This window comes from Miniopterus natalensis, chromosome 2, assembly GCF_054644295.1.
Source record: "Miniopterus natalensis isolate mMinNat1 chromosome 2, mMinNat1.hap1, whole genome shotgun sequence".
In the NCBI taxonomy this organism is placed as follows: domain Eukaryota; kingdom Metazoa; phylum Chordata; class Mammalia; order Chiroptera; family Miniopteridae; genus Miniopterus; species Miniopterus natalensis.
In genome coordinates, this window is record NC_142082.1 from 167,726,750 (window position 1) to 167,748,951 (window position 22,202).

The following is a 22,202-nucleotide window of genomic DNA, read 5'->3' on the forward strand; positions in this document are numbered from 1 at the left end:
TAACCCCCATTCCCACTTACCTACCTGAACCAGGCTCTCTGCTAGATGACAATAAGCTTATCTGATTAAACTCCATGAATGGGTTCACCGGCTCAAGTGTTTGTTCTTCCTAGCTAACAAGGGATGTTAAACAAGGGGTTTTATTGATTGATTGATTTTTATTGATTTGAGAAAGGGAGAGAGAGAGAGAGAGAGACATCGTTTGTTATCCCACTTATGCATTCACTGGTGGATTCTTGTATGTGCCCTGACCAGAGGTTGAACGGGCAACCTTGGTGTATCTGGACGATGCTCCAACCAACTGCGCTACCAGGCCCGGGCCTCCAAGGGGTGTTTTAATAGGATCTTTGGAAACACTGCCTTAGCCCAATGCATTTATCTATGTAAGAGGATTAGGCAAAATGATCTCTAATGTCCCTATAGCTCTGATAGAATGTGGCTCATGGGTAACATGAAGGGAATGAAATTTCAGATCCCGAGCACAGGTGGGGGAAATATTTGAGGGTGGGCAAGGCTTTCTAATACCTTTCTATCACCCCAATGAGGGCAGCTGCCTACCTATTACCTATGTTTATGGGGGCCTCCCTGAAAGAAGGGGATCTCCCACCTGATTGTATCTCCAGTTCCTTTTAGGGTGAGCTGAAATTGTAGCCCTAAGGGGAGGTGGAGGCAAGGATTGGGGCAGAGGACAGAAACTTATACCTGTAAACCTCACCTCCTGCCATTCAGAGACACTAGAGCCAGCTCTCTCTGCCTGTGTCTGATGCTGTTAGCTCTCCCCACCCTGCTGCACCCCAACGTATATGCCCCAACATAGAAGCCGTGTGTGCCCAGGCCCGTGGGGAAGGAGACAGTAGAAAGGGCGAGGCAGATGCCATTGGCACACACTCAGTGCTGCCGGAGTTCAGGGTGAGGCCAAGGAGGCCAAAAGACTGCAGGAGACTCTCAGAGGCAGGACCCAGCCAGGCCGCTAAGCAAGGTAAGATGCATACAAGAGCACAGGGCCAGGACGTCTGTCTCAGGCTCTCCGTCTGAGTGATTTTCCTGGATTGGGACTTTATTTCCTGTTTTTCCAGCTCTTGAAAGCAGGGTGGAGGGAGATATGCAGGTGGCGAGGTGACATCCCCACATTGGGGAAACTAATTATTGAACTGTAAGCCACCTTTGCTTTCTGCCTTTTACCAAAGAAAATGGGAGAGATAAAATCAGAATACCAGGGGTGGAGAAGATGTGGCTGGGGATGTTGTTGGAAAGGCAGCAGGAGACAGGCTCAGAGGTGGGGATGGGGAGGGACTGGAGCAGGAATGTTTGCTGGAGCAAACAGCAGGCCTGGACTAGGGAAGAGGGGGGATGGAGATGGGACAGGACAACTCCTTGGGGTCTGTGCCAGAGAGGTGCCTCTCTTTGGAAAGAACATGGTCCCTGGAGCAGGATGAGGCCATCCGCAGAGCCCTCAGACCCAGGATAAGCTGGTGAGCAGGATTCATCCGTGTCCCCAAAGCAGCTCTGGGACAGAGCTTTTCACAAAGCCTCCAAACTGTGTTAAGCTTCTCCCAGAGGCTCAGCAGTTTGGATCTGTTTGGGGAGTCTGAATATACAGATATCGAGAGGTCTTTATAATGAAGCCAGTCTGTGTGTTTGGGGTGTATCCTCCCAACGCTGCCTGAGGACAGCATCAGAGGAAGCCGGCTGAACTGACAAGGCAGGCCAGAGCCCACGCTGTGTAGCGGGTGGGACACACTGACTGGCAGGGACTCCAGAATCTAAAATGAGGTTGGGGTTATTCTAGAGCTGATTTCCTGGAACAAGGAGGATGGGACTATCTGAGATTCCTTCTTTGCAAACTTCTGAAAGATGTGAATTGCTAAAAAGAGGAGGTGAAGAGAGAGCAAGGCATTTGATGAATGTGTGGGAGGGGCAAGGGGAGAAGTGCCTGGAGAGGGTAGCAGAAAGGAAAGCTGGACAAAGAGGAGGTATTTCTTTCCCATCCCTGCCCCCATCAGTGTCCCAAATCACCTATTTGTCTTCAGCTCCCGTCTGCACTGTTGGCAAGATGCCAGAAGGGTGGATAGCGCTGGCGGGTTATGTGGAGCAGAGAGAGGGAATGGTCATGATCTAGCCTCCTGCCTACTTTTACTCTCTCATTCTCACTTCCTGCCTGTGGCAGAAAATAGCCCTGTTCCTCCAGCTTATCTCAGCAGAGAGCAGTGCCCAGCCCAGCTCAGAGGGCAACGGGACAGGTCTGAGAAGCCCTAAGGACATAAGGAAGGAACCTGGGCCTGAAAGTGCACATGGGAGGCTGAGGGACGTAGGGAGGAGGAAAGTGGCTGCACATGCTCTCGTGTGAGTGGTGTGGTGGCAAGTGATGTGGGATGGCGCAGCCCCTGGTGCCTCTCTGTGTTTGGTGCTTTCTTGGCGCTTCAGTGCCTTGGGGCTGGGATCTGTTTGTGCACATCTGTGTGAGTATGTGCTCCTGAAGCTGCCGACTCTGCTTCCTCCTGGGGCTGGTTGTCCATGTCTCCATGCATACTTGTGAGTTACAGGGTGTGCGGCGATGTTGATTGACATGTTACTAGGAATCTTGTGTGTACATTTCTTAGTTTACCTAAACCTCTGCGTGTCCTTGCATGGGTACATGTGTCTAGTTGGATGCCACATCCATGTGTATGGAGGTGACTGAGCCTATGCAGGCCTCCCTGTCATGTCCCTCCTTCCTGGTGAAGTGAAACCCCAGTGCCCATTCTTTTCTGGGGTGGCTGCTGTTTCTTTACTTCCTACATTTCCCCTACAACCTGACCTCTTCCTCAAGGCAGGGTTGAGAGGGCTGGGCTGCCCCTTCCCCACATCTAGAACCCTCCTTCCATTTCCTGTTTGCCTGCTTTTTGGCAGTGTTTTCCATCTTGCCATCTGGCCTGGCATTATGCCCATTCAGCTCCACTGATGGGAGCCTCAGGGAAGTAAGCAGATGGGGTGGGGACCAGGGGAGGGGCCTGGCAGCTCTCAACGTTCAGCATGGGCCATTCTGTATAAGTCTGTCAGGAAGGGGTGACTTTTTGACAAATAGGCTCCGCTATAAAGAAACCCAACACTGAGACTGACTTTTCTTTTGGAATGAGAGCATTACCATCTGCTTTACTATAGGATTCCTAACTTTACTTTTAAGTAGCAGCTCATGTAATACATTTTGGTCTGTTTAACACTGTAACTGTGTCAACAGAAAGACTTGGAATTCTTAGAAAATAATTATTCATTCACTCATTCAATGTCTAGTATGTGCCTCCTAGTTGTAAGGAGTATTGGTTTTCCAAGTAATGGTTAAGAATGATAAAATGTTATAGTAATTATAGTGTGAACTGTTACTGAAATTTTAATGCAAACTGTTTCCAAACAAGCCTTTTAAGGGACATGATATTTTACTGAATTATACATGTGGACAAGATAGTCAGGAATGTGATAAAAAGTGGTTAGTTGTGAAAGAAAGAAAGAAAGAAAGAAAGAAAGAAAGAAAGAAAGAAAGAAAGAAAGAAAGAAAGAAAGAAAGAAAGAAAGAAAGAAAGAAAGAAAGAAGAAAGAGAGAGAGAGAGAGAGAGAGAGAGGGAGGGAGGGAGGGAGGGAGGGAGGGAGGGAGGAAGGTGTGGTTAGCTGTTGACTGTATTTAATATAAGAGATGATATAACAGAATTACAAACTGGTTAACAATGGGGGAGGGGGTAGATATTCTGTCAGGCGGTCAATGAATACCACAAGGGCCTGCTAAGTAGAGAGGAGACTGAAGTGTGAGCGAGCTTGGGAAGAAAAGTCGTGGAAGATGTGGTCCCCACCCAAGGATCTTACCATCTAGTTGGGGAAATGGAACAAATAGACATAAAACAACCTGAGGAGTTCAAAGCAGCAAGCTAAGTGCTTAAGTAGATAAGAGGAAACTGTAGGGAAGGGCTTATTTGTGTGTGTGTGAGAGATGGGCCCATGTTACCAGTGTTTGAAGTGGAGAAAGAAGGAAATGGATTACTTAAAAGTATATATTTCAATTAGACAAATTTGGAAGTAAAACAATTTAACTATGGGCACAGATTTCATATAGGCATCTGTAAAAGACTAGGTGCTCTGTGCAGCATCCCCAACCATCTGCTCCTATTGGAAGTACCAGACAGTTTGGAGCCAGGAAGTTCTGGGTTTGAATCCTGACTTCACTCCTCATTGACTGAGCTCTTGAGCTGTTTCCTTTCCTGTAAAAATGAGGATAAACACAGACCTCAAAGGGTTGTTGGAAGGATTAAAGATTATGCATATAATATACCCTGGGATATGGTGGACGATCAGTAGATGACAGCTATTTCACTCAACATTTATTGACGTAGGTTCTGGCGATACAAACATGAGTAAGTCACAGTCCACAACCCCTCCCTCAAGGAGCTCACAGTCTAGTGGGAGGTGCAGATGAAGAACAGCTAATCACAGAACGGGCGGGAACAGCAGTGATAAACCTGGGCACCAAATGGAAGTGCCAGTGAGGGGACCACATCTGCCTTGTAGGGAGAGAGTCAGAAAAGGCTTCACAGTCCTAAGAGATGACTGAGTTTGCCAGTTGGAGAACGGGAGGAGGCTCATTCCAAGCTGAGGAAACAGCATGTGCAAAGGCAGAGTCCTGAAAACAGAAGGTATGTGCAAAATTATTAGTTTGGCGTAACTGGCGCAAAGGAGCATGGGAGGTGGGGCATGTGTCAGGAAAAGAGCCTGGTTTCATTTGCTTTTCAGCCCCACTTAGTGTTACTTTCGCTGTTGAAATTGGTATTTTGCAGAGGAAATATTTCCTTATTCCCTTTAACTGTTCTCCTATACCTCTTACAAGTCTTAAACTACTCATATTCATGGTTGGAGGGAGAAAAAAGGAATAAAAAACCCACAAGAAAACTTGTTACAGTCAGCTTTACAACTTGGTTCCATGTAAGAACTGAAGTAGTTCCTTTTGAAAGGAGTAAGTCCAGTATCTTAGGATAATTGCTCAGGATCTCCAGACAACTTTGCTCCCTAAGATGGCATGTGGACACCCATGTTTGCAGCATTATTCACAATAGCCAACATGTAGGAAAACCCAAGTAACCATGGACAGATGAATGGATAAACAAAGTGTGATATACATATATATGAATATATTATTCAGCCATAAAAAAGAATGGAATTTGATACACACTACAACATGAACGGACCTTGAAAACTTTATGCTAAGTGAAATAAGCCAGACACAAAGGAACAGATATTATATGACTCCACCCATATGAGGTATCTGGAATGGGCAAATTCATGGAGACAGAAAGTAGAATAGAGGTTACTAGTGGCTAGAGGGCAGAGGTGGTGGTGGAATGGGCAGTTATTGTTTAATGGGTATATAAAGTTGTTTGGGATGGGGAAAAAGTTCTGGAAATAGTGGTGATGGTAACACATTATGAATATACTTATTGCCACTGAATTGTACATTTCAAGATGGTTATAATGGTAAGTATATATATATATGTTTTTTACAATGGTAAATATTAACCTTTAAAAGACGGCATTTAAAAGACAGCATCATACAAACTCCATATATTTTCCAGGATCAACTGTACAAATAATGGTTTCTTTCCTTTTGCCTGTAAAAAAGAACGTATATGCTTAGGTTTCTGAGTATTTAAGTTATATATATTTCACCACACACACACACACACACACACACACACACACACAGAAAGATAGGTGGCATCTGGGTAGTTTCTGTGGCCTTGTGGGTTAAGGAAGGTGGGATCCTGAGACCATGTCCTGTCATCTGGCTCTTCTACCCCTTCACCATATCCTTTGCCAGCTGTTGCCCAAGAACTGCAGCTGCTGCAGTCTGCTCTCTCCAGCACGGCCTCATCAGCACTCTCTCACCTCACTGCCCCGATCTCTGGGCTTAGGGCCCCTTGGAACCCCTACTAACAAACAACCATCTCTCCCTATCACAGAACCCCATTTGGGAAGCTCCCTAGTCAGATCCTCCAGGGGAGCTTCTGGAAAAGGTCAACCCACAGAGCCTTGCCCTGCCTGGCAGGACTGTGCTGGTGTGCAATCAGCCTGTAAGAGCCCTGTTATATTATTATCCCCACTTGATGGATGAAAAAACTTAGAGAGGTCAACAACCAAGGTGAACTCAGGGTGCTTTGAGCACAAACCCAGCCCACGCAGGATCAACAGTGGGTGTGATGAGTGAGGCTGGGATTTTGTACTGTACTTGGGAGCTTGAACTTTATTCTTTAGATAATGAGGAGCCAGCAGAGCACCTGTTCCAGGGGAGGTGCTCCATAGCATTTGTCACCACCTGACATAACACATGTTTACTTGTACTTTATTACCTGTTTCCCTCCAGTGGAATGAAAGTAGATGGGGGCAAGGCCTTTGTTTTGTTCACTGCTGTGATCATGCCTGTGAAAGCCTAAACACTTCACATACATCATCTCACTGAATATAAAACCACATGAAGTAAGGACTCCTCTCAACCCCCCTCTACACCAGGTAAAATGTTCAGCCTGGCTGGGCGTGGCTCAGCAGTTGAGCATCGACCAAGGATCCAGGAGATCGTGGTTCGATTCCCGGTCAGGGCACATGCCCGGGTTGCAGGTGTGCAATCAGGTTGGGGGTGTGCAGAGGCAATTGATCAATGACGACACTCATCACTGATGTTTCTATCTCTTCCTCTCCCTCTCCCTCCCTCTCTCTGAAATCAAAGATATATTAAAATAAATACATAAATTTTTTTTAAAAAGAAAAGAAAATGAAGTTCAGAGAGTGTTACTTTTCTGAGGACAAAAGCTAGGCAAATTGGTGCCCAGCCGGGCATGGCTCAGCGGCTGAGCGTTGACCTGGGATCCAGGCGATCGGGGCTCGATTCCTGGTCAGGGCACATGCCCGGGTTGCAGGCTCGATCAATGACTCATCATTGATGTTTCTATCTCTCTCTCTCCTCCTTTCCTCTCTCTGAAACCAATAAAGATATGTTTTTTTTAAAAAAAAAAAGCTAGGCAAATTGGCAAAGCCAGGACTTAAACCCTGGCAGTCTGACACTGCTATACAGCACTGCTGCAGAAAGCTACTCTGGCAGGATCGAAGGTGGGGAAAAGACTTGAGGCTGAGAAAAGACTCAAGAGGCCAGCCAGGTTAGCTAGATAATCATCTGTGTCTTCCAGCCAGTCCTTGCATAATTTTGACTTTTGGCTTGCCTTCCCGTTCCAGGTCTCCAGATGATGAAGCTGTGACCAAAGGCATCCACTCCGCGGGCCGCCATCTGCCCGGCAGCCACTGTCCACACCCTCCAGCCCTGCTTCTCCTTGCTCTGGGGCCTCTCTATGCAGCCCCCGGGCCCTGTGCTGGAGATGAACGCAAGGCCAGGACCCTGGTGTGCCCCATGATGCTCCGAACCTAGCTCCTCAGCACACTTGGGCACGATGTTGGCCAACTCCTCCGCGAACTCTTCTACCAACGGTTCCGACCTCCCGTGCCCCGACTACCGGACCACCCACCGCCTGCACATGGTGGTCTACAGCCTGGTGCTGATCGCAGGGCTCCCGCTCAACGCGCTGGCGCTCTGGGTGTTCCTGCGCGCGCTGCGCGTGCACTCGGTGGTGAGCGTGTACATGTGCAACCTGGCGGCCAGCGACCTGCTCTTCACCCTGTCGCTGCCCGTGCGCCTCTCCTACTACGCGCTGCACTACTGGCCCTTCCCGGCGCTCCTGTGCCAGACGGCGGGCGCCATCTTCCAGATGAACCTGTACGGCAGCTGCATCTTCCTGGCCCTCATCAACGTGGACCGCTATGCCGCCGTCGTGCACCCGCTGCGGCTGCGCCACCTGCGGCGGCCCCGCGTGGCGCGGCTGCTCTGCCTGGGCGTGTGGGCGCTCATCCTGGTGTTTGCGGTGCCCACCGTGATCGTGCACAGGCCCTCGCCCTGCAGCTACCGCGGCATCCGGGTGCACCTGTGCTTCGAGAGCTTCAGCGACAAGCTGTGGAAGGGCAGGCTGCTGCCGCTGATGCTGCTGGCGGAGACGCTGGGCTTCCTGCTGCCGTTGGTGGCCGTGGTCTACTCGTCCAGCCGCGTCTTCTGGACCTTGGCGCGGCCCGACGCCACGCAGAGTCAGCGGCGGCGGAAGACGGTGCGCCTCCTGCTGGTCAACCTGGTCATCTTCCTGCTGTGCTTCGTGCCCTACAACTCCACGCTGGCCGTCTACGGGCTGCTGCGGGGCAACCTGGTGGCGGCGAGCCCCGCGGCCCGCGACCAGGTGCGCGGGGTGCTGATGGTGATGGTGCTGCTGGCCGGCGTCAACTGCGTGCTGGACCCGCTGGTGTACTACTTCAGCGCCGAGGGTTTCCGCAACACCCTGCGTGGCCTGGGCTCTCCTCTCCGGCCCAGGGCCTCGGCCACCAATGGGGATGGAGGGACGCTCGCCCCAGTGCCCGCTGAGACCACCCGCACCACCAGGCCTGCGGCCGCCAGCCGAGGGCTGCTCAGACATTCCAGTCCCGGGACGCTGACGCCCTTCATCCAGCGCTCCGAGGATTCTGTCCTCTGAACGCACCTCGGGCCCTGGCGCGGTTGCACAGGGTGCGTACCTGAGGGAGGTGGATTAGACACTTGGGTTTCGGGGTGGCAACTCCAGCTCATAAATGCAGAAAGCGCAAAGTGTGGGAGCAAGGTGCACAGGGAAGGAAGAGTGCTGGTGGAAATGTCTTTAAATTGATGGTGATGGTGAGCATAGGAAAGACCCCTTCCCCAGCCTGTAGGAAGTGCTGTGAGCCTACCAATTCAGAGGCAGAAGAATGGATGCAATGCCGTTGGGGGGGGGGGGGGGGCACTTGAATCACTGCCCAGAGCTGGTAGATGGAACAGAAAATGAATGTCCTGGATTTCGACTGACCACAGCAGTTTTAGGGCCATAGATGCCACCCACATTTCATTTCCACCCCGGCTTTCCCTCACCAGCATTGAGAGGCATAATACAAGAATTTATTGGATACAATAAAACTGGTTTCCTTCTTGTTTAAAGACTTGTAACAATTTAGACCTGACCTCCAACATGGGGTGGTTGGGGGCAGGTCAAAACTACGAGAAGGTTTTTTTCCTCCAAAATCTTGGTCCCTGTTCCCCTTTCTAGGTCTTTTCTTATCCTTACAGTCCAATCCCCTTTCAAGACCTCCTCCATTGTAGGTCCTAAGTACCCCCCCACTCCACTCCCCACTGCTTCATGTAGCAAAAGGAAACAATTATTTGTACTGTAGTAGCAATTCTCAAACTTTTTGGTCTCAGATCCTGTACACACTTAAAAATTGAGGATTCCAAAGAGCTTTTGCATATACTTTGTTCTTTGATACTTACCATCTTAGACACTAAAACGAAGTTTTTAAAACAGAAATACATGCCCCGGCTGGTGTGGCTCCGTTGGTTGAGTGTTGTCCTATGCATCAGGAGGTCAGGACACACGCCCTAGTTTTGCTTGCTTGATCCCCAGTAGGGGGCATGCAGGAGGCAGCTGATTTGTGTTTCTCATCCATGTTTCTCTCTCTCTCCCCTCTCCCTTTCTCTATCTCTAAAATCAATAAAAAAAACAAAAAAAACCCACACAAATACGTAAGCACACGCATTCCATTAGCTGTGAGAACAATGATATCAAATTTCATGAAGGCTCTGGAAAACCCCACTGTATAGTTATGATAGAATGAAAGTGAGAAGAACAAATGACAATAGTATTATGAAAATAGTTTTGACCTCATGGACTTCTCAAAGAGTCGGTCCCCAGACCACACTTTGAGAACCATACCTATACTAAAGTATTAAGAGTTCTTGTGTAACTTCTTCCCAGGGCATTATATACAGTGTTTTTATTGCTGTGGAGAGAGCAATGCTCAAATCAATTGCTAATTGTAGTCATTAAGGCTTGGGATTTGGGGGTGGGTGGGGGATAGTAGGAACTGCACACCAAATGGAACCCGGCTTTGGGCTTCCTGGAGCAGTAGCCCGAAGGTGGTAGTGGAACTAGTCACACGAACACTCAGGAGGAGGGGGTGGAGTTCCTCCAGGGAGGGACAAGGAACTGTGTCACAGCCAGGAAAGAAGAGTTTACAGGGAAGTTAGAGTGGGAAGGGAGGACAGGAATAGGCTGGCGGTTCTTAGCAAGCTGGAGGCAAGAGAAATGGAAGACTGGGAAGGGTTGTTTAGTTGGCCCTTTGACATCTTGAGACTCTAGCTTTAGTGAGGGAGTTGTTGCCATGCATAGGTTTTGCATGCATTTTTGTGCCTATCTCTCAATGCTGTACGTTTCTATGTGTGTGTGTGTGTACACACGTGTGAGAGCGTGGACGCGCACGGCACAACAGCGTGGGAGTTTCCCTGTGTAGTTTGGACTAGCCTTTTGTGTGTCTATGTAATTCTTCCAGATGGTGATTTACAGGTATAAAATGACCCCTGGTGGCCAAACCAGAGAACTGACCCAGGTTCCTCAGCGATAGCCTTGAAGTCTGGGCCTTCCACCATCTGGAGGAAGGTTAGAGTCCTAGACCAGGCCCTTACCTCCTGCTGTTCTAGAAGAGGCCTGATGGGTAGCACCTGCTCCATCTTGCTTCATTCTTAGGGTTCAGGACCCCCGCCCTTACAACCCTGGGATTACCAAACTTGGCCCTAGTCCAAAGCCTTAGCACATGTTCCTATCCAAACAGAACTGAACACAATTTTTACAAATTACTTGACTGTTTTTATATGCAGGTATGTGAATGAATCCCAAAGGTAATTAAAACTCACATAGCAAGTATCTTCTACATACTATATAATTTACGTATTTATTTATTATAACTTATTGTCTGTCTCCTCCCCCTTCCCAGGTAGAATGTAAGTTCCCTGGGGGCAGGGATTTTTGCTTGGTGATTATCTGATGTATCCCCAGCATCTAGAAGGGTGCTTAGAACAAAAGAAGTGCTCAATAAATATTTGTTGAATGATGAACAATTGGGTCTTGGTGTGAAGTAGTTTACTATCTAGTGGGGACCAAAGAAAAAAATCAATCATGATTACCAGTTCAAGACAGAAGATATAAGACTGCAGGCTAAGCCCTGGCTAGTGTGGCTCAGTGGCTGAAGCATTGGCCTGAGTACCAAAGGGTCTCGGGTTTGATTCCCTGTCCAGGGCACATACCTGGGTTTTGGGTTTGATCCCTGGCCCTGGTCGGGGCAAGTGTGGGAGGCAACCAATAGATGTGTTTCTCTCACATCAATGTTTTCTCTCTCTCTCCCCTTCTCTCGCTCCCTTCTACTCTCTCTAAAAATCAATGGGGAAAAAATATCCTCAAGCGAGGATTAACAACAACAAAAAATGCAGAGTAAGGTGTTGGCAGTTTATTTAGTGGGCAATGGGAATTCCCTGAAGGTCCCTGAGTAAGGTTTTGCTCACCCTGACATACTATGTGGGATAAACCGTAGGAAATCAGGTGAAGAGAGTCTAAGGAGAAAGGAAGACTGGTCAGGGAGCTATTAAAACAGTCCAAGAAAAGTGTGACCGTGGCCTGTGGAGGTGGATGGAAATGGGTTGTCTCCAGCCGGGCTAGTGTGGCTCAGCAGTTGCGTGTTGACCCATGAACCTGGAGATCACGGTTCGATTCCCTGTCAGAGCACATGCCCGGGTTGGGGGCTCAGTCCTCAGTAGGGGGCATGCAGGAGGCAGCTGATTGATGATTCTCTTTCATCATTGATATTTTTCTCTCTCCCTCTCCCTTCCTCTCTCTGAAATCAATAAAAACATTTTTAAAAGAAAAGGAAATAGTTGTCTCCAATGTGAAATCTCTGGCATTTAAGCTCTGGTGGACTATTTCCCACATTCAATGTACCCCAAGGGTTTCCATCAGGAGAATAGAGAGGCGAGAATAGATTAAGGAGATGTGGCAGGCAGAGGAGGAATGACCAGAACCTGACAAGTAACAGTCTGGGGAAGTTTAAGAAAACATGTAGCCCTAGCTGGTTTGGCTCACTGGTTAGAACGTTGGTCTGCGGACTAAAGGGTCCTGGGTTTGATTCTGGCCAAGGGCACATGCCTGGGTTGCAGGCTCCATCCCCGGACTGGGTGGGGGCATGTCCGGGAGGCAACCAATCAATGTGTTTCACATGGATGTTTCTCTCTCTCTTCCACTCTCTCTAAAAAGCAATGGAAAAAATATCATCAGGTAAGGATTAAAATAAAAAGAAAACATGTAGCCATTACCACTTTCACAGGGCTGTATGATGAAGACAAGATGTGGGGAATCCAGAGCCCTTGTCCTGAAGTTACCCCAGTTGAGGTTTAGGAAAATCCAAAGGAGGAAAACGAGGAAATCTTTAATGGACGGAGAAGAACATTAACAAGTTTTAAAAATACTCTCTGTATGCCTGGATCTCAATTTAGTGCTTAAAATGCATTCTTATTTATTACAATAACTCTCTGAGTTAGGGATACTTATTACCCCATTTTACAGATGAAACACCCTGGAGAAGCTGAGGTCTTAAGGCCACAAAACCAGGAAGTGGCACAGCATCTCTGTAGTTCCAAAAGATCCTACTGTATCCCCCCTTCTTGGTACTTCTCAGCTCATCCTTGCCTCTGTGATATCAATCCTTCCCTGCTTTCCTTTCTTCTCCTGCTGTCCCCATGTAAGTCAGCTGCCCCTCTCACCTTAGATCTGCTGTACCATCTCTGCCCCCTTTCCCAGTTCTTCCTCCTTGCTCTAACTGCACACCTGTCCCTTCCCTCTCCACTTGCCTCAGGCCTCTGTGCAGAACACAGTGTGGCTGGGGCACACATGAGCAGGATGACTCAGCCTTTGTGCAGTTGGCCATGGCTCCCCTCCCCCAGTGAGGATGTGTCCGACATCTCGAAGGCAGCACTCTTGATTGTCCACCAACTAAGTGGAAGAGAAGACCTCTTCTGGGTTCTCCACAAAGCCTGTCTCCTCTGAAGGATGGTCCCACCACGTGGCAAGAGTAGTTGGGAAGCAGCAATCGTTGGTCTTGAAATAAATTCAGGAGAACCAGCGCAGAAGTAAGGGATCCCAAAGGGGTAGAGGTGCTTTTTCTCTTGGCCCTGAACCATCTTGAAGGAAATCCTCACAGGTTGCTATGTGGGGTCCTGTGGAAGAAATGAGGTGAGGTTAATTTCACATCAGGCCTTCCTTCTCCATTCTTTCAGGGGACCCTGGAGACAAGGGAGGCTGGGTAACTCTCAGCATGCTATCCTTTCCAGGGGAGCATTGAGAGCACTAAGGGGTTCCTCACATGGGTCTTGGAGAATCCCAAAGATGCTCTGAACTTTGGAATACGATAAACCTAGGTACTCATTTCAGCTCTGATACTTGACAACGTGACTTTAGCAATTACTTAACCTCTGAACCTCTGTTTTCTCCTCTGTGAAATGGGGATCACAATACCTACTCACTAGGTTGTTGTGAGGGTCAATGAGCTCTTCTTTGAAAAGCACCTGAGAGGCATCCCTAAAGGGGAGCTCTTTCCCACAAGAATGTGCCATTGGTAAAGTCTGTTTGTGATGCCCAAGGGGAGGGTTTCTGGAAGACAACAAGGGCCCCAGGTGAATCCTCACCCAGACAGAGCTCTGCCAGCAATCAGAACTAGGGCTAGGGGATGGGTGAGCAAGGCAGGCTGAGTGAGTTTCCATGGTGCTAGATTAAGTAGACAGTTTTCAGGGGCAGTGACTGGCCTGTTGCCCTCTGGGGGCACTCTCTCCCCACTGGACCTAAGTCCACCCACAGAGAAGTGGGTGGAAAGTGCCTGAGTGGGAGAGGATAGGGGGCATGGGATGAAGAACCAAGCAAAGGAGAAAGGGCAAGAGAGGAGGCTGGAGGGGAAGTCAGGGCCCTGGCAGCCACAGGGTGGGGCCGGGAGAGGGGCCCAGGGCAGGAGGGCGGGAGAGAGCCTGGGAGGTTGAGCGCCGAAGAGGGCGGAGGGAGGGAGGGACAGGGAGGGAGACTGGCGGCGCTGACACAGCCTCGATGTGTGGAACGGGCTGGGGTTTGGCCCACAGGTCAGGCGTCTGGCAGTATTATGGGATGGAGAGGCCTTAGGAGACAGGGAGAGTATTATGGGCTGGAACAGCCTTAGGAGACTGGGGAATATTATGGGCTGGTGAGGCCCGGCTCCAACTGGAGGCGGGAGGAAGGGGTGCGGGGCGGGAAGGGGGGGTGGTGGTGGAAGGGAATATTATGGGCTGGAGGCCTCCTGCGACCAGAGGCAAGAGTATTATGGGCTGGCAAGGCCTTCGGTGGCCAGAGGGGGGAGCAGCGGGGGATGGCACCGGCTGCATGTGACTGAGGGGGGGCCAAGTTGGGGGGGTGACGAGTGGGGGTGGGGGAGCATATTATGGGATAGCTCTTTGTACCTACTGCGGGGACTGCTTCTCCAGAAGATATTATGGGATGTCGTGTGTGGGAGGGGGAGTGGGACTGGGGGGATTATTATGGGATGGTGGTGCAGAATGGGGAGGGCCTGAGAAGCTCTTCTCCAATCCCCCCCCATCCCTTACTCTCTTGCCATCTTCTCTAAGGTCTGCCTTCTTTCTCAAACGGCCCAAGGGGAACACCTGAAATACAGCACCCCGCCCCTACACACACACACTTTAGGCACCTCAACCCACCCTAGGCATCTCCCCTAACTAGCAGTCACCTTCAGGGCCCTGAGGGGAAAAGGCAGCCCCTAGGGATGGGGAGAAAGCCCCAAAGCAGGGTTGTGGTGGCCGGTGGACCACACCTCCCACCTCCCCGGGGTCCCCGTGTCTCCCTATTCCCCTGGACCACTCTCCTTCCCCTTCTCCCTCCCTTCTTCAAAGTGGGGGCCCTGGGTCCTTCTCCCCTCCCCCTCCCTCTATTTCCTCTCCAGCTCCCTCCACAGCCGTAACCAGTAAAACAGGCGGCCAGCTATTATGGGATGGCTGCTCCCGGCAGCTCTGCAGGGAGGGGGCGGTCACCGCGGAATGTCTCCTGTGGGTGGCTATTATGGGATGGCCGCCTCTCCTTTTTGGGGGGGTGGGGGCTACCAAGAAAAAGGATTATTATGGGATGTGCCCTGCACAGCTGGGTGGGGCTGTCCTAGGTAGGTGAAGCTTTGGGAAGGGGGGGGCGGGAGGAAAGGAAGGAAGAGGGCAGGAGCTGGGGAGGGTGGGTGAGCCTTGGAGCCAGACCTGAGGCCTGGCAAGAGGAACTGGCTGGAGAGGTTTTTGGGTGACAGCTGTTTGAAGGGGCCCCTGGGGCAGACTAGAGCTAGCCAACTCTGAAACCTGGACACCTGGGTCCTTATGGCTCACAGTTTGTGAGCTGCAGGGTTGCTGAGTCCAGGGCCTGCAAGTACTAGACTGACAGTGTGAACTCCTGGGTTCCAGCTCTGTGGCACACCTAAGGGAGCAGTGCTCTTGGGTGACCACAGTACCCAAGTACTCCTCTCCCTCTTTGCCTTCCTGGATTTGACCCCTGAGACCATAGCTAAGGTAGTGGGGTGATGGGCCAGGAGAGCTTTGCCACCTTGCAGTTACATCCAAGGAATAGAGGCTGGGGTGGGACAAATTCCTGGCCCATACATCCCCCCCCCCGCCCCCAAACCCTGCACTACCTGCATCCTGTCTAGCCATCAGAATGCACTGTCACTGTGGCTTTTCTTCCCAAATCACTTTTTCTGACAGAGCAGGAGAACTCTGGTCCCTTAGATCTCTTATAAGCAGAGTTTCCAGGGCTCACACAGAACAGGGACGTTGAAGGAGGAACTACATACAAAGCATGTGCTGAAAACTCCATGGACCACTCTGTTATTCTAGGTTCTTCTGTACCACGGGATGGAAACAAAACTCTAAGGTAACTGACTAGAGAGGCTGTTCCCCTGGATACATTAATCAGGAGATTTTCCCACCCTTAGTCCCTATGGGCCAATCATGCTAGTGGTTTATTTATAATTTATCTGGGAGGGTAGCTTGGAACTGGGGGGGGGGGGAGAACATAGATGCATAAAGACCACAAAAGCAACACAAACACACACATCCTAGCCCTCTCTGGAACTCAAGAGGAAAGGAAAGGACTTTAACCTTTTTCTTGTGGTATGAGGAAGAGGTGGGGAGTAAGAGGAGCAGGAGGGTAAGTGGATAGAACCTGAACCTGTAGGGATGGGTCAGAAGGCTGTGGTGCACAAAAGGCACCACCAGTGCTTGTCATCACAGGCAAGAGGCTGTGGCTACCCAGTTATAAAACTCTTTTCCTGGTTTATATTAGTAATCACTGTAGTAATCTGGTATATATATGAGAAGAAAAGGGCAGATGGAGACTTACAGAAGGGAATTTGAGGCCCAGAGGTAGGCTAGATCCCCTGGAGAAATGGGGAGAGACGAGGACAAAAGAGGTGTCTGGTAGCTCTATATAGGAAGGAGAAACTTCTTGAAAGGAGGTATGCCCACATTATGATATCTTAAAAGAGCTGCCTCCTTTCCCCGAGATGAGGAGCAAAAGGCTCTTCTTAGTACTCAGAATAAGCATGGGGAGGGTCTGCACAAATGAATGAGGCCCAATCTTGAAGTTAAGAAAACTTAACAAGGAAGATATGGCAGCCTTGTGGAATGGGGGAAACTGCCTGCATGTCATGATAGATGTGGCAAAAGTGTGGACCAGGGAGTTAAGTTGGGCAGGAGCTGCTGGAAAGACTTATCAGCGTCTCTGGTACTCTGCTTAGAACCAAAGAGATAGTGATTTCCAGAAGCAAGCTTTGTCTCTCCTGAACTCTTTTCTCCTCGCCAGTTCTCCAGTCCTATGGCTCCCAGAGGAGAGGCAAATCATCTGGCCAGGCCCTTTCTCTAAGGAAGTGAGATCAGAAGGGCAATGTAGAGATGGTATGAAGCTCGTCCCACTCACTTCTGGTCAGGAAGGGCCCCTCCTAGGAGGAAGTTCCCGTTTCTCTTCAACCTGTCCCACCGCCATAGGTCTTGGACTTCTGGGAAAAAGGCACAAGAGAGCAGAGGAAGACCCATGCTTAGGGTCAGCGTGGTGGTAGGGGGCAGCAAGGCAGTGGTGGTGGGTCATTGGTTTTCACTCAGGTCCTGGTTCTATGGGGGTCAGGAAAAGGGAAAAGTGACAGATTTATGGGCTCAGGTTCTCTGAGGGCCAAAGGGTTTTAAGATTGGGCTTTCCAGCTTTCTCAGGCTGGGTCCCCAGGGTGGCTGCAGAGTAAGGCACAGTTAGGGAAGGGGATGGATATGTTGGGAGGCTACCTTGTGGCATAGTTGAATAAAGGCACCTGGAATGTTGACTTGAACACGTGGAGGGGAAGATGGTGAATATTATAGAACAAAGGGGTTTTTTGGGGGGTAGAGAATGAGGCCTCAATGAAATGAGGATGGGGAAGTTGGAAGTATTATGAGACTTCAGGATACAAGAGAAAGTGAATGAAAAACATGAGACATTGAGGGTAAGCAGAAATTGGTGTTCAAGAATGAGGATGACCATTTTGTTATGTTGATGTATCACTCAAGAAGGAAGCACATGATGATATTATAGAATTTTCATATTAGAAATGCTAGGTGGACGAACATCACTTTCCAATAAAAATCCCTTAATATGTAGGGAACAGAGAGATTATCTTGACCATCCATCTGTTTTGGAATACCTTCTAGCATCTAGAACAGGAGTGGGGAACATCCGGCCCACAGGCCATAGGCGGCCCGCAAAATCATTTGGTCTGGCCCTGCCTCGAAATTCAGTATAATCTAGCAGCTCTTTTCATAGCTGATTTTTAAGTTTACAATTTTGTATGGCCCAAGAATGATGTTATAAATATCCAAATGGCCCTTAGCAGAAAAGAGTTTCCCCACTCCTGCTCTAGAAGGACTATCAAGAACCTCTACTGGGATGTGATCTCTCCTGAGACCAGTTGGGATGTGTTTTATTCTCTATAACAGTATATTGGGAACTAGCACTCAATTGTTCTCCCTTGACACTAGATATTCTATCTGGTCTCATAGTTTATTTTGTTGTTTATGCATGTTGGAAGGAGGTACCTATGGTCCTTGCATTTCCCATGGCTCCCAGCTCTGTGCCTTGCTAGGTACTCTGTCAGCATCTGTTGAATGAATGTGAGTAGCAGAATAGGTCTTGGCTCTTGGTGTGCATATAGCAGGATCCTCAGTTCCCATCATGATGGGATGTTCATCCATGGGAGTGGCCTAGGGGTGTTGGTGAATGGAGCACCTGACCTGGGGAGGTGGGGTGGAGTGGAGAGAGCACTGCTGAAATGTTGAGAGATAGTCTTTAGATGGGAGTTTGTACTTATTTGGGGATGCTCTGAGGTGAATTAAACTTTATGTAAATAGCTCATATGGCCAGCATGGTATTTGGTTGGTCTTACCCAAAACTTAAGACCTGGGTGTAACCTAAATGTCTGGAGATACCTGGATTTTGGTGGGCTTGGGTGGGGTTCTAGGTTGACTCTCAGTTCCTGAGTGTCTGCAAATGATGGGATAAGGGAAGTTAGGGTCTGTTCTAGACATCAAGAAGCTTTATTTATGCCAGGATAATACTCTGGCCCAGAAAGGGATGAAGTGTGTACAAGCTGGGGCAAGGACAGGGCAATTTGTGCAGCCTACTTCACCCTGGCTGCTCTAAGTGTTAGAAGACACTGACAGCATCTGAAGATGGGGGGAGGTATGAATACGAATATTATGGGTTGCCTGGCTGGAAAGGTATAGGGGTGATGGGGTGGAGATGAAGCATTATGGGATGCGATGCATTATGGGTTGTGTTGGGAGTATTATGATATGTTTGGCTGACCACTGGTGCCTTTCAGTTATTATGGGATGCCAAGGGAGGGGTGGGGGAGTAAAAATTATGGGCTATCTTTTCAGTGTTAAAGGAAAGGAGGTTAGATGTCAGTCTGTAAGGTGACAATAGGGGATATCTCTTTGGTAGGATAGGAGTGGCTATTGCGGGCTGTGGAGCTGGAATGAGTGTGTGAAGGCTCTTGAGGATGGTAGTGTGAGGCTCTAGACCCTAGCCTGCAGGGGTTGAGGGCAGCTCCAGGGGGTCGGTTATTATGGGATGTCAGTATAGAAAGTGGGAGACTGATTATTACGGGATGTGCGTGGGAGGAGGTCTAAGTGTCCCTTATTGTAGTGTGTGTGGGGAGGTGAGTTTCTGACTATTATGGGATATCAAACTGGGGGTGGATAAAGAGTGGTTATTATGGGATGTCTGTGGGGACTGGGGACAAGTATTATGGGTTGTGAGGCTGAAGTGCTGGGCGGGTGCTTATTATGGGATGGCCATGGGGAGGGAAAGGTGACGAATTATTATGGGATGTTAGCATTAGAGCCAACAGTGAAGAAGTTGGCAAAGAATGCCTATTATGGGATATCTGGGGGGTAAGGGTTAGTTGCAAAAGATCTGCAATATCATAAGGTGTCAACAGCCTTGGTACATATGTGTATGGAGTATGTGTGTGTGTGGGGGGGTTGTGGTGGTGGTGTCCGAGTGTATTATGGGATGGCCAGGAGGTGGGTGGTTGCCCCGGTGACACGCGCGCGCGCTCGGAGGGGGCGTGGCCAATGGTTGCCAGAGCGACGAGGGGGCGGGGGTTGCCCGGGAGACCTAGGGAGGAGGGTGGCGGTAGTGGAAGGGGGGGGTTGGAGTTGGTTGAGGTTATTATGGGCTGTCCGTGGGGGGGCGGGGCCAGTGCGGTGGGATTTCCCGGCCGGTGTTTCGGGCCCTTTAAGAGGCGACGCCGGAGCCGGAGCCATTTTCCCCCCTTCGGCCGCTGCGAGGAGGAGCCGGAGCGGGAGTGACACCGGGCCGGACCCTGCGAGACCTGCGGCGGCTCCGGGGTGAGGAGAGCGCGGGGTTCCCAAAGAGACGTCCCTCTCAGCCCGACCAGCCCCGAGGGTCATCCCTTCACTCGCTAGTTCTTCAGGCTTCCCCAGACCTGCGCACCGCCCCCTGCCCGGAGGAGCCGACCCTTCCTCTCCCTCCCCTGCAGGGCGCCAGCCCTCCTCCCCCGCTCCAACCCGGCCAGAGTCTGGCTCCCCGCGATTCCCACCTCGGGCTTGGTCTCCCACAATGCCCGGCGCCCGCCCCCTGGCACTCTGCTCACTTGCCCCCCGGGACACGTGGCCCGACCCCCTGCCCGGTGGGAGCCCTCTGGCCCCCAAGTTCCTGCCTGCAGCCCCCCGGAGCGCCTGAGCTTCCACGCCCCCTTGTCCTCGCCGCTCCTCGGGAGAACCTGAGTTGTCTCAGAGGACAGCCTTTGGAGAGCTGCCCTGTGTGGGGACTGGCCCCTCCCCAGGCGCAGGGAGGCGCCCCCCCACCCCCAAGTGACCTTGTGTCCCCGAGCGCTTCGCCGCCGGCCGCCTCCCCCGGCCCCCCCGCGCCGCGGCCACTCGGACCCTCCTCCCCTAGTCACACTCCGCTTGGTCCAGCCCCGTTTCCCCTCTCTCCACGCCTGCACCAGTCTGCCCTCGGGGGCGTCGCTGCCTCTCATCTGGGGGGCTCCAGTGGGGGTGCCGGCTTCCGGGCTGCCCCCGAGGAGTGTGGAACTAAGTTCAGCCTGAGTGGTTCGGGTGCCCCGCTAGGGTGGCTGGGGTGGGGGGGCCGGTGGTGGTGGGCGGAAAGAGCGGGTGGGGTGGGGGAGGGGGACAGTGCGCGTCACTGACTGTTCTCTCTTCCCCCCCCTCCCCCGCACAGTGACTCGGGCCAGTGTAGAGGGCCCCAGGCCGCAGGCACGAGCAGCTGGGCCAATTCCCTGGCCGGGAGCGGAAGGGGATGGCGTCGGGCCTGGGCTCCCCGTCCCCCTGCTCGGCGGGCAGTGAGGAGGAGGATATGGATGCACTTTTGAACAACAGCCTGCCCCCACCCCACCCAGGTAACATCTTCCCCAAGGGCCCAGGGCAGGAAGGAGGCATTTGGGCCCTCCCTAGTGATTCCGGTGAGACCGGGCTTAGTTTCTCTCGCTCTCTGCAGAGTCTGAGGTAGAGGGCATCCGAAGGGAGTGGTTCCCTTCTGCGGAGCTCTTGTGGGAGAGGGGTGGAAGCCATGTGCCTCCTGGGCTCTGAGGACAGAGATGCAAGCTTGCTGCACTATCTTCAGGAATGCTATGCAGTTCCCAGTTGAGGGAGCTCTCTGGGCTGGCAGGCATTGCCTTGTGTGGGTTCTTGGAGGAATGCAGGTGCAGGTAGCTGGGACCCCTGGAGGCTGTGTGGTGGTGGTGATGGTGGGGAGGGGGTTGAAGATTGCCTTTTGATGAGACCAGCTGGGCATCTATGCTAGTTAGGATCCTGTGGTTGCTGCTATGGAAAGGAAAGAGGGAGTGCTGGTTACTCTCTATCTGATTATTTTTAGCTTCTGATCAGCTACCAGTTTTCTGTGCTGTTTCAACTGTCTGAAGTTTGAATTGCGCTCCTTAGCTGGGATCTAGAGCGCTTTTAGCCAGACAGATCGCTGGAACGTTTTGAATTGGGGGAATGATGGGGGCTAGGGGTAGAATGTAGTAGCCTGATTGATACTAGGAGATATAAAAGAAGGGAGATGACACCCTGGCCACCCCTCCTCCTCAGGCAAATGGACATCATCCTGGCTTTTTCCCCTAGAGATTTCTGCCTCTGTGCAGGTAGCCTGGGGTTTGGGCTGATGGTGTGAAGTGTTCGCGTAGGTGTGTTGGGGGTTGTGCTATCTGTATTTTGGGGTGGCTCCTTTAACTGGCCAAACCTGTATGGCTATAACTACCCTGCCTTATTGGAGTAGCCCTTGTCTACCGCCAAATGATGATTGATGCTATGCTTCTAAGCGGATGTCTCTCTTGCCTCTCTCCTTCAGAGCCCCCAGCTAAGTCACCTGCTTGTTTCCTTGATCTTTTTTTCTAGTTCCATTTTTTTCTACATGCCATTTCTTCATCCTCTCCACTTATGTTTTTCTTTTCATTCTGGAGCCTGCTGGTCCTGTTTCTGTTTCCTATGGACCATCGTTCACTTCTGCTTTCTGTCTTCTCAGCTCTAGCAGCAAATTGAGGTGATCTGGGAGAGAGTTGTTTCCACATTTGGTATTTTCTGAGTTGGAAGTCTTCACTTCCACCTGAGGCCACTTTGGAGAGCAGTCAATCTTGTTACTGAGTCTTCAGCTGTTGGGATAAGAAACTTAGGCTTGAGTCTGTTCACTGTG

At 50.7% G+C, this 22,202-nt stretch overlaps 2 protein-coding genes across 6 annotated transcripts in view; both read left to right on the top strand.

The window, feature by feature from the left end:
• The first annotated feature begins 7,454 nt into the window (after positions 1 to 7,454).
• LPAR5 (lysophosphatidic acid receptor 5) lies at positions 7,455 to 8,697 on the top strand. Its single transcript, XM_016221763.2, has one exon. It carries the CDS (start codon positions 7,455 to 7,457, stop codon positions 8,574 to 8,576), a length of 1,122 nt encoding a protein of 373 aa, XP_016077249.2. The 3' UTR covers positions 8,577 to 8,697.
• Positions 8,698 to 19,805: 11,108 nt separating this feature from the next.
• Positions 19,806 to 22,202, top strand: part of CHD4 (chromodomain helicase DNA binding protein 4) — a 28,578-nt gene continuing 26,181 nt past the window's right edge. The window contains exons 1-2 of one of the 5 annotated variants that reach the window (XM_016221806.2): positions 19,806 to 19,876; positions 20,733 to 20,910. In XM_016221806.2, the coding sequence (XP_016077292.1) occupies positions 20,811 to 20,910 (100 nt within the window). In that variant the 5' untranslated portion in view covers positions 19,806 to 19,876; positions 20,733 to 20,810. Of the gene's footprint in view, positions 19,877 to 20,732; positions 20,911 to 22,202 lie in introns of those variants that run through there. The other 4 variants (XM_016221801.2, XM_016221803.2, XM_016221802.2 and 1 more) reach the window with 4 other exon arrangements.

What these genes read in the sequence shown, in the direction of transcription:
- LPAR5 (XM_016221763.2), top strand. Translation starts at nt 7,455, where the DNA reads ATGTTGGCCAACTCCTCCGCGAACTCTTCTACCAACGGTTCCGACCTC.